The following is a 12,158-nucleotide window of genomic DNA, read 5'->3' as shown; positions in this document are numbered from 1 at the left end:
AGCAACTCTGGAATTCAGTCTAACTTTTTATACTCCACTAACTTTCTTGTGGTTTTCTACCTTCTTCTACAAACAGCTCAGTTCTGCATGGTGTCATTTTGCTAAATCGTGAAGGTCCAAAAATTCTCATTTAAGTTTTGATCCCGCTTTTCTATCTAGTGTTAATTATTTATGAGTTCTCTATTGTCCAAATAAGACAGATTCTGTATGTTGCTATTATTTTCCTTAACTAAGCATGGACTTTGGAGTAAATCAAATAAACGGATTATCATAACAAGCTGTGTAGTATGTTATTCCCTCACAAATTACCATATAAGTGGTAATAGAATAGTTCAGAATCAAGCAACTATGTGCAATCAAAGATCTAGAACCTCAGATCTGCTATTCTTTTGATGCAGGCCCTGGGGAAAACTGGCTCTTACCAGTACAGACATGTTTGATAATTATACCACTAAGCCACTTTTATCATTAATATGTGAACAGTAAATTTCTAGTAATAAGAAAAACACCTCTGTATAAGACACTATTTTTAAAAAAAAAAAAAAATCCCCTTTAACTTACTTTTGATGGAAAATAAGAATGCATTTTTATTAGTTCTTTCATTTTGCAGGTCAGAAAACTCAGACAGATTAAGGTTTTATTCAAGATCTCTACTAGGAAGTGGCAGAGCTATGGCATGCATCCAGTCTATGTCATAGACTTCGAAATGAATGCTCCTAACTCCTGTATTATAGGGATGGAGTCTTACATCTCTCATCCCTCGCAGAGCAGAGAGTGCCACGTGGGCTCCCTGGCCACGCCCTGACCTACCGATCCAGGTTTTCTATGTTATTGTTGGGAAAGACAATAAAAGGCAGAAAGATCCCAGAATGTTTAGACCATTTAAAAGTTGGAACAGAAGCTGGGATGGGTGGGCAGCTGAAGATCATGTCCTCGGTAACCCCGATGCACATCGAAGATTATCACATAGATTGGCAAGAAAAGCTGCAGCTCGCACGACCACAAAAAGAAAGGGGAAGGGCTGCCGGTTACCTGATGTCAATTCTGTCATTAAAAGCCTCCCCATAGAAGGAAAAGATAGCAGTGATGGGAACTCCATAGGCATTTCCTCTGGGACAGCAGTGAAGAAAAGGATGAAGCAATGCATGGGGAAAGTGACATGGAAGAAATGACTGACGTGAAGGAAGAACTGGAGCTGCACAGAGGGAGACGGGAGAAGGGACCAGGACTATAGACATCCCTGAAGTCCTGAGGAAGCTGGAGGACGGTTGTTGTCATATCCACAGGAGCAAAGAGTTAGTGAAACTTCTGTGCCAAAGCAACACCTCAGCTGTATTGGAATCCAAACTGGAGCGTTTTGCTATTAGTGCACCTTTTCAGCTGATGAGAGGCTTCATGTCAGCAGGCTGCCACAAGCCAACACGAATGTTCATTATACCCAAGCAGAAAAGAACGCTCGCCTTTGTGAGGAGATGGTGGGTGGATTAAGGATAACCTTTGATTATACTCTTCCACTGGCTTTGCCATAGCCATATGAACAAGGTCAGTATATATAAAGGTAGCATCCACATTTTTCCTTCTGATTAAGGAAAGTGCCACAAACACTAATAAGAAAAAGGATGAGAGATCTACAAAAGGACTTGTATGCATGCATATAAGCTTAACCAATGGACACAGACAACAGGGGGATGGGGGCATGAGTGGGGGGATGGGAGATAATGAGGGAATAAGGACACATATGTAACACCATAATCAATAAAGAAATTTACCAAAAAAAAGAAAAGAAAGAAAGAAACAGGATGAGCTCTCTCCCAGCCCACCTTTGTTGAATTCATCTGCGCCTGCGGCAGGACATGTCCACCATCACATCCTGCGCCTAGAAAAGAAGACACCTGTGCATAGCAGATCGTCCCCACCTGTACCCATGACCCCAAACAAGGAAGGGAGTGTGGTGTGTGCCACCTTTGACGTTATAAGAGGTAATGAAATAAACAAGCTCCTCTCCCTGGAACTTGTACCTGACAGGTAGCCTCCAGGTGACCTGAGGCCTCCACTTCTTACATTTGTGGGGCACAACTCTTGCAGTTGAGTGTTCCAAACATCCTTGGAAAGATGTCCTTTTCTGCAGAGAATCTGAAGGCTTTCCTGGAGCACTTTGATTTCTTTCAGACGCCCCCCGCCCTCCCTCCCTCTCAGAGTCCCAGAGTCCGCCTGTGTCGCTGCCTGGGGGCACACTACAGCACCAAGAGCCCCATGGTAATTTACTAAAGTTCCCGTGGCTCTGGAAGGCAGCCTCTCTGCCCAGTTTGGCACTCCAGGCTCCCAGTGGGGAACTGGGGAGAGAGTGAGAGATGTGATACCCATTGGGGGGGGGGGGGTGAGTTGGGAGTTGGGGCTCTAGCAGAGGGCCAGTTATTTGAATTATTAGATACCATGGTTACTTCTGTTAAGGCATACCTCCTTGGTGCTTGAACAGCCTCCGACATCTGACCTTAGCCACTGTACACATCACCTGTGACAGTGGGAAAGGAGTGTTACGCCCAGACTTTGTGATCCCCAAGGACCACAAGGGAGCCGAGTCCGATGCAATAAACAAAAGAGCCTTTACCATGCTAGCATGGGCTCCCCCACGCACGCCGGCAGCATGGTGGAAGAGCGCGAATTTCTCCCAATCCAGGGGTTTTACTCCGGTCGGTAGTGATGTCACTGCCTCGGCTAACCCTGATTGGTTGGGTGAGGGCTAGGGATAACTCCGCCCTGCGGGGCAGAGTCAGGAGCTCATCCTCGCCCCGCCCTGCCCTCTCATTCCCCCCTTGTCTACTGTGCCTAGTCAAATCATTGACTCAGCCTACTTCCTTTCAGCATAAACAACAAATACAGTTACCAAGACCCTTAGTACTACAGTTCCCATAGCATTGTCCTCACTGAAGTCCAGTTCCCCTCCTGCAGGCATCAGTTCTCCTCCTGGCCTGTAGTTGCCAGGATCCAGGCCATGCAAGAGCTGGGAGTCATGTAGTCAGGTCTGGGTGCCATCTACTTCAACAGCAGTGGGCGTGCTCAGGATAACAGTGCAGCATCCCTTTGAGTCCTTGGGCAGCGAATTTCTTTACCCACATTGAGTTCCGGGGCTACAGGATCTGCGGTGAGCACTGGCAGTGCATCTGGTACAAGCAAACTGCAGAGCCTGTAATGACTTGAGCAAGGAAATGGTTACCATACATGATCCCCTCCCAAAAAAGGGGGAAACTTGTCCCAGTAAGGGGTACACCTAGCCCTCAAGAGGGCAAAGGACAGGGGGTTGGTCCAATTTTCACCAATTCTAAGATACATTTAGTTAAACCCCCTTTTCAAGAATCTCACTTACCTGTCCTAAGGCTAGAGCTATTCTCTGAGATACCTTAGCTACCAAGGTGGGGTATACCTCAACCTAATCTGAAGTGTCTATAAAAACTAGACCTTAATGCTGGTGGTTTAATCTCTGAAATCCACCTACCAATGCTCTCCTGGGGAGGTTCCCTGGGACCTGAATTCCCAGGGGGGATCCCCTTACCTTGCTTAGCATTTACCTGTGCACAGACAGTACTTCTAGCAACTTTGCCTCACAGAAGTTCAGAAGTCTTGGTGACACTTAACCTGGTGTCACCGGGCAACTCTGACGTAGAGCCTCTGGGACCAACAGTCTTGTCATCTGGAGGGTCCATCAACCATCTGGTCCTTCAGTGGCTTGCTTCTGTTCAGCCAATTCCTTCTGGCTGCAGTTGGTAACCCTCTTTCCTCTGTGGATGGCACAGTGTCTCCATCAAAGGGCCTGGATTAAGGTCAAAAGTTCTGGAACTGTGCCCAAATGGTGTGGTCCAAGGTGACTACCACTGCCCTTGCATATCAAGTCCCATCCTGAACGTAACTGCTCCCATCCGTGAACAGTACCTTGTCATCTGTTACCTCTGTGCAGTCATGAATGGGTTCCATCATCATCATCTGGAAGCAGGCTGGCAGGGTTGATGGCCTTATGAATCCGGACACAGGGCTGGTCCAGGAGAAAAGCCTGACCCATCCAGGTTAGCTCCTGGTCCAGAGTCCGCTTATCTGCCTCCTTCACCAGCAATGCTGTGGTGGCTACTGCCTGGAAGCACGCTGACTACCCAGCTACCACAGGGTCCAATCTCTTAGACAGATAGGCAACAGGTCTCTTCCAGGGACCTAGAGTCTGAGTGAGAACCTCTTTGGCAATGCCCCTTACCTCACTCATGTAGAGGTGGAAGGGCTTCGCGATGTCTGGCGAGGCTAGGGCAGGTGCTGAGATGAGAGTCTTCTTTAGCTCCTCAAAGGCCCATTGTCCAGTTCAGCGGCTGCGTTCCTTCAGTACATGTTCATTCTGAGGTCCACAGTCCTTCTTCGATGTCCAAGGATGCTCTCTGCTTTCTACAATAAACATACTAATTCCTTCCTATTAGTTGCTGGCCTTTTAACTTTTAACTTTCAAATTAATTTCTAAACTTTTCTTTCTATATAACTATGCCTCAAATTTTAAAGAAAAGGCAAGGGAGGAGGGAGCAGGTCCAGTACTGTTCCCAGGTCTCCAGACGCTTGAAATTTAAAATGCCATATTTTTCCTACAGATATAGATTTATCTGCATTTCTAAGCCCCTTTACTCCCCCCCTACCCCCCCCCCCCCCCCACACACACACACACAGAACATCGGTGAAAATTGTCCAAGCAGTCGCGGGAGGTTAAATCATACAAATAATTGTTTTCACATTGTTTTAACACAATTCTAAATTATAAACCTTTGTGATGAAGTCTACTTAAATCTATAAAGTAGATACACATGACTGAAACCAAAAATGATTCCCAAAGTTTAAACAAAATACAAGATACAGGTACAAGCCAAATTCAACAACAATGGCATATGAGAAAAGCAAAACAAACAAATCAAATATAAAAGTTTCATATGTTACATTAAACATTACTTTAGAAAAACTGACTTAAAAAATACTGCATCACTGACTTAAAATAATTTTTTAAGTGTAAGCATTACATACTTTTTCATCTGACAAAAGAGAATAAATCAACCCTTGATATCTTTGATCATTACTGCTTATTCTTAACACATAATACAGTTTAGCCTGTCATATTCTAGGCATCTAGTTACTGCAATTAACTTTTCCTAATTCAATTTATACTTTGAACTTTTAAAGCTGGCAAGTCAAATAAATTTGGCATTTCTTAGATTAATAACATTACATTTTTAATACATCCTGCTTACTTAGGGTAAAGTTTCAGCAACACATTTTTTTTTTCAGCATTCACATGCAAATGAACACATTCTTTAGCTGAAGACTCCCTGCCATTCACCACCATTCACTTAAACTTGTTACCATTACCACCTAGTTTCCGCCCCATGGCGGGGAATTTCAAAAGCTGCTTACAATGTCTTGGGAAACTAGTTTAATTTATCTCCCAGTTTTAAAGCTCATTCTGTACACAGAAAAGCGTTTTAAGCACAGCCCAAACTATGCGCACTCATTTTGAACTGGCCTTTTCACTTTACTGAGCACAGAGATTCGCCCTTGAGCTCTTCTTCCTTACTGGATGTTGCCACGGACCCGAGGCCTCCACTCCGGCCCAGGTTCCCGGAGCCAGGCTGCTTCGGCCACCCCAGCCACCCTACTCAGGCAGCCCCCAAGGAGAAAGTTTGGGTCTCCCCAGCGGCTTCCCAGCTCCACTTCCCCTTCTCCAGGCAGCCAGCAAATTAACCCAAGTGCCTGCTCCCCGAGCAAGGCCACCACTGCCCAGCCGTGCTCCAACGTGCAGACTGAGCCACGCGGGAGCCCCCACTCAGACACAACGCCTCCAGGGGGCCCCGCACCACCACGCTGGCCACACTTCGCTGGCTCCATCCTGGCGCACCATGTCGCCCACAGATACCAAACTCAGTCCTGGGAAAGGCTCACTTTCCGCAGGTGAGGTAACGGCTTACGCCACTCACCTCGTCCTGAAGAGGATTCATTCCTCTCCCCATGAGGGTCCCTCTAGGGAGGTCAGAACGTCTTCTGATCCTCCTGCCCGTGGCCTTCATGGTGCGTTCACCAGGCGTCTTTGGGCACCAATTCCATGAGGGGTTTTACATCCCTCCAGAGCGTGCACACACCTACCGCAACCAGTCAGGCTCTCCGGATAGGGGTTTCCCTCATGATCCTGACTGAGGATCCCGGACGAATTCCCCCATATGTTACGCCCAGACTTCGTGATCCCCAAGGACCACCAGGGAGCCGAGTCCCATGCAATAAACAAAAGAGCCTTTTCCATGCTAGCAAGGGCTCCTCCCACTCACGCCGGCGGCATGGCGGAAGAGCGCGGATTTCTCCCAGTCCAGGGGTTTTACTCCGGTCGGTGGTGATGTCACTGCCTCGGCTAACCCTGATTGGTTGGGTGAGGGCTAGGGATAACTCTGCCTTGTGGGGCGGAGTTGGGAGCTCATCCTCACCCCACCCTGCCCTCTCAGGAGCAGCTATGTTCCCAGTGAAACATTTATGAACACATACATAGGTTAGGCTGTTTTAGTACAGGTTGGGGTTGTTAGCAATAACCACCGTTTTTAGTTACTTGTTATTACTAGTAAAATTGTTTTTGCAAAGTGTTTTCATTCTTATGATGACACTGAGCAGCTCTAACAATTTTTAGTTTTCCTTGGAAACTATAAAGTAGTCCAAAATTATTTTAGAGGGAATTGATATTGAAGGCAAAAGAAAATTTGCAGTTATAACTTTATTTTTGATAATCTAAATAAAAGCATTGCTTGAGTTGTTTCAGATTTTATAGCTGTACTTTATTGTATAATGTTATTTATAATTTTTTATGTTCTGAATAAAGCATAGACCTCCTCCTAAGAAACAAAAAGGGTTTTCTATCAGAATACATGTTTTAATGTTTTAACCTTGTTTGGCTTTTGAGATAAACTCGAGCATAGATTAAGTACATTTCATTTGGTTGTGAAAAATCTTCATTCACTTTTTTTTTCATATCAAGTGTAATGTACCATTTTCATGTTGATTTTTCATGATAATTTAAATGTACACATTTTCTATATATTTTGGTTGAGCTTCATACTCATAGGTGAATAAAAGGACACTTTGTGTTCTACCATCAAAACTTATTTTACACATTTTATCTTTTAAGAAAGGTGGAGATTGTATGGAATCTTTCTTCTACGAAGATTTCCTGTTGATTCAAAAAAGAATACATTCTGAATGTTTTAATGTATAAGTTTTAAAAATCTGGAATGTATGAATCTCATACAAATGTATAGTAGGCAAGTATCAAAGATTGGCTAAATTTATTAATGAGGGATGCAGCAGAAGTATAAAGCTGTCCAAAAGAGGATAGAAAAGAGTGCTTTCCTATATGATAAAAGGGTAATATGCAAATTGACCAAATGGTGGAACAACCAGTCGCTATGATGCACACTGACCACCAGGGGGAAGATGCTCAACGCAGGCCCTGATCACCTAATGTCCAACAGGAAACCAGGGGTGGGTGGCAGCAGATTTGGGCAGTGCCAGATTTGGGCAGTGCCCTTGCCCTCGCCTGTGGCCCCACACAGAGGGTGACAGGCATTGGGAGAAAGGGCTAGTGAACAAGCAGGAACAGCCAACCTCTCGGTCCCTCCCACTCCCCCCTCCACCATCTTCACCCCTGGCCAGCAAGCTCTGATCAATTGGAGATATTCTACAGGGCAATAAAACCATAACTTTTTGAGTAATATTTCTACTAGACAAAAATAATTTGTATGACATCAAATAAAAGATAATTTGCAACTCACTCTTGTTTTTCAATTTAACATCTAATTTTTCAGAGTATGGGCCTAACTAATAGTAAAAGTAAGTTTTAAAAAATGCCTTCTTCTAAAGAAGTGAAACATCTTTGGGAGGAACTAATCAATGCTCCAAGATATCACTGCAAAGTCATGCAGCCAGAGTCGGCCTATAATCCCTGTTTAAAAATAAATATATATATATGTGTGTATATATATAGATGTAATATATATATATATTACTTTGTCTAATACTCTGTGTCAACTCTTATATGCAATATTTTACTTAATTCTCAAATGAATATCAATGAATATAGGCCTTTATATGAAACTCTGATTATTTCCTTATGAGAATCAACTTGGATAAAAGAGTTTAAATATTTTGAAGGTTATTGATGTACATAGCCAGATTCATTTTTATCAGGGATATTATCAATCTCTACTACTCAGGTAGTTAGTATACTCTGACCATCATACTGACAGACTTGAGCATTATCATTTTAAAAATCAGGCAACTTGATAGATGCAAAATGAAATATCTTTTCCAGTTACCTACAATATCTGGTTACTAGTAAAGTTGATTTAAAAAAAACAACAACAACAAGGTTTTGTTCTTCTCTTTTAAAATTGTTATTTGCTTATTTTCCTATTTAGATGTGAGTACCCATGTTGTGAGTCCTTTTAGCTTTTAATATCTGAGGGACTTTAACCCTGTGTTTTAATTCTTACACATCAAAGAGCTTGCATGAACAGCATTAATAGAATATTTTATATGAGGAATAACAACATCATAAATGACACTCATTTGAGCTTACTTGAAACTTAACATAAGATTATACTAATAAAGATGTAATGTTTCCTCTTGTTCCATTAAAACTCCTTTATTGAAAAACGTTTTATATGAAAACTCTCTGTACAAATAATCTTAATAAGGGTGGAGAACCGAAACTACAGGAAACAGGCATTTGTAAATACAAAATTCTTTGCAAATTGACAGCAGGCATTATATTAATAGATAAACAGTATACCTTTAGGTGATGGTGTTTAGAACAATTTAGAATAACTAGATGATCATCCACAATAGTTTAAATCAAAATTTTTTTTGTGATGTGCTTGTAAAAAAAATCAAGAACTGAAACTGATATATATCCAAGATGGATATATATATCTTATATACAAGTACATTATAAATAAATAACACATTTTATAATATGTAAATTGCATATATGTATACATAGATATAGAACTATGCAATATAGTGTACTAGAGAAGAATTATGATGGTAGATATGATAGCTATTGAAGGAAAATTTTTAGCTCTGTAGAATCCTTAATAAATCCGTTCATATAAAAGGATAATCAATTTTGGTCACTTTTTTGTTGTTTGATGTTGGTGGGGATGAGTCTAGAGTCCCAAAGAAAGTGTGAACCACCATGCTCTCTGCCAGGGTCAGAGACCCACAAGCCTAAAGTGTGATTCCCAATGAATCTACAGTCCTTTGACTTCTTTCCCTGGCTCCCTTTGCTGAGGAAGCCAATGATTAGATGCTTTGTGCCAGGAGTGGGAGGAGGGCAGGAGGGAGGGGACTGGGGAGAGGAAATCCTAGAAAAAAATATCTTGGGAAAACTCAGCAGGCCTCACCTCCGCGAAGGGGAAGCTCAGGGGGCAAGCGCTGGCTGCCCAGGTCCTGGGTTCGAGCAGCTTGGGACCCGGGGATGCCTGCCCACCCCTCGCCCTCCACTGCGCACCTGGAGTTCCCTGCGCGTCTTGTCACTTTGCTGGTTGAGTGAGGGGCTGAGGGGCGGGAACAAACATTTGTCTCTTCCTTCGAACTCCCAGACCCCGGAAGGCCCAGTAAAAGCCCAAGATGAGGCAAGGGCTGGCATGAACCCCTGGGAAGTCGGACTCCAAATCCCGACTGGTCTCCAGGCCAGTGCTGAGCTCAGGGGTCCTTTGGTCCTTCACCTTCGGGAAGATGAATGAGGAGCGTGGAGGAGTGGCGTCCGGGGCGGCTCTGAGAGCCCTGAACTGGGGGCCTGGGGTCCCGGGGAGGAGCCTGTGACCACCCGCGCTCCGGCTCCAGCTGCGCTCCTCCTCCGTGTACCTCCCTGCACAGGCACCCCAGGGGCAGGGGTTTTCCTGTGGAATCCGCGGGCAGAGTTCTGGGCCCTCACCCCTCACTCCAACTTGCCAGATCAGATGCTATTCCCGACTGGAGCTGCGGGGAGGTGGGGGAATTTACTTCTAATCCTTTTAGGTGTGTGCTCAGCTCACCCTGTGTGGCTGGGTGTGGAGAGGAGGGAGGGGGTTTCCAAGCCCAGCGGAGTTCTCATTCCATGGGTATGAACCTGCCCGCGTGGTTGGCAGTGCTCAGAGTTTAGCAAGTCTGCAAATAAGCACAGAACACAATAGAGTCCCCCTCCCTTCCTCTCTCCTTTTTTTCTTTCTTTCTTTTTTTTTTTTTTTTTTTCTTTTCCTGCTTCCAAATGCTTTCTTTGAGGCTGAGGCTGGGCAGGTCTCCAAAGGTGCAGCAGCCACAACAATCCCGCAGTTCAAAGTTAGGCAGCAGTTGCACAACTCCCAGCAGCGCTCTCAGCCTGCTGCTGCTAATGAGCTGAAAGCCAGGGGCATCGCAGGAGGTGAGCAGGAAGCTGCCGGGCCGCCTCCCTTCATCCCAGGAACCCAGGCGCTCCTACCTCCCATCCTCAGATAACTTGGGCATAAGCTCTTGCTGTGCACTTGCCTGGCGACCATGGCTCCCTTTGGAAGAAACTTGCTCAAGACGCGGCATAAAAATAGGTAAAGTCCAGCGGATGTGTGCTCCGGAGTCTGTGTGAAAGTATGCGAGTTATTGCGGTTGGGTTCTGGTGAAAATTGTTCCCTGGAGACAGAGCCCTAGGGAGTGCGGGCTTGCATTTGTGCTTAACTGGTGAGGAGATGGCTTCAGAACCAGTGACTGCGGTGGCCAGGGCAGGGATCCGCTGAAAATGATTGTTTTAAAACTCATTTTTCTCCCCATTGGCGAGTCATTGTACCATAATATAGTAACCCACATTTCTCTTGGTGTTGCCTTACATATTTGAGAGTAGTAGGCTAGCAAGTTTCATTTTGTTTTAGACAAAATTTTAGTGTGTTATATGAAGAGTTAAATGTTTATGAATATATAGGTAAAATTAATTAACCACTAATGAGAACGAAAAGCACAGTTGCTGATAAAATCCTGAAACAATGCTTTGGCTGTCCTTAAAGTAGGGCAGACCTGAAACTTGGAAAGTTCCTGAAATGAAAATACTCTTTTAGAAAAACTTTTCATGGACTGGTTCTTTGGGAAATGTTTGAGAAAGTTAGGTGGTTTCAGGAGAATTCAAACAGCTGTCCTCCTTAATCCTTATTATTAATATCTTACTTTGATTTGATTTTCTTTGCATTTTCAAGCCTGAAATGCCCATAGTGTAAATAATTTATCTTACTCCCTCTCTCTCTCTTTCTCTCTCTCTCTCTCTCTCTCTCTCTCTCTCTCTCTCTCTCTCACACACACACACACACACACACACACACACACACACAAAGATTTTTTTGAGTCAATATGTGTGTTTCATTTCTATTCAATGTTTTATTAACACCTTCAATGTTACATCTCTATGCCAGAAATGTGAAGATAATTTTATACATGGGCTGTACTTTTTTATATATTTATTTGGGCCTAAAGCCTTTCCTCAGCTCTTCTCTCAGTCATGCCTGTTTGTACTTGTAATTTATTTGTAAATTTAAAAGCATACAATTAGATGGTAGGAAATGATACAATTATTTTAGAGTGTATGCATAACAATATGGGAGTGATACAACTTTAAAGTAAATCTTCATAGTTTAACTTGCATATGAATGTCTATTTGAAACATTCTGTTTTTAACTCATTCCAAATGTATTCATGATTTAGTTGACTAAGTTTGCTTAAGAAACTAAAACAGCAATAATTTATACTATAAAATTTTCTGAACCAGTTTTATTTGCTAATAACTTACAATAGACCACAAATATGATATATCTGGTAACTGGTAAAACTATGTTAAAATAAATAAATGTGTTTGGGTATTATTAAAAAAATATGTTAGTGATGGTTATCAAAAATAGGTTTGTATCTTAGTACATGCAAAATACTCTAAAATACTCCCCTTTTCAAAATAAAATCCTTACTACTTCTTAAATGATTATTCAGTAGTATTATTTATAAGTATGTTATTTTTTTTAATGCTGTCAAAATATATTGAAATTTATTTGGGAAAGTTGATGGTTTTATAAGACAAATTATATTTCTGCCATACTGATTTTTTTTAATACTCCCCA

General features: G+C 43.0%; 1 protein-coding gene and 1 pseudogene across 1 annotated transcript in view; both read left to right on the top strand.

Moving 5' to 3' along the window:
- Positions 1-461: 461 nt before the first annotated feature.
- Positions 462-10,527, top strand: LOC118729540 (annotated as a pseudogene).
- RASSF9 (Ras association domain family member 9) overlaps positions 10,293-12,158 on the top strand; it is a 37,340-nt gene continuing 35,474 nt past the window's right edge. The window contains exon 1 of the mRNA XM_036457503.2: positions 10,293-10,613. Within this exon, the coding sequence (XP_036313396.1) occupies positions 10,567-10,613 (47 nt within the window). The 5' untranslated portion in view covers positions 10,293-10,566. The remainder of the gene's footprint in view (positions 10,614-12,158) is intronic.

The sequence above is a fragment of the Pipistrellus kuhlii genome, unplaced genomic scaffold (assembly GCF_014108245.1).
Source record: "Pipistrellus kuhlii isolate mPipKuh1 unplaced genomic scaffold, mPipKuh1.p scaffold_m20_p_3, whole genome shotgun sequence".
NCBI classification, from domain to species: domain Eukaryota; kingdom Metazoa; phylum Chordata; class Mammalia; order Chiroptera; family Vespertilionidae; genus Pipistrellus; species Pipistrellus kuhlii.
Note: the sequence above shows the minus strand (reverse complement) of the source record. Positions and strands in the feature narration are given on the sequence as shown.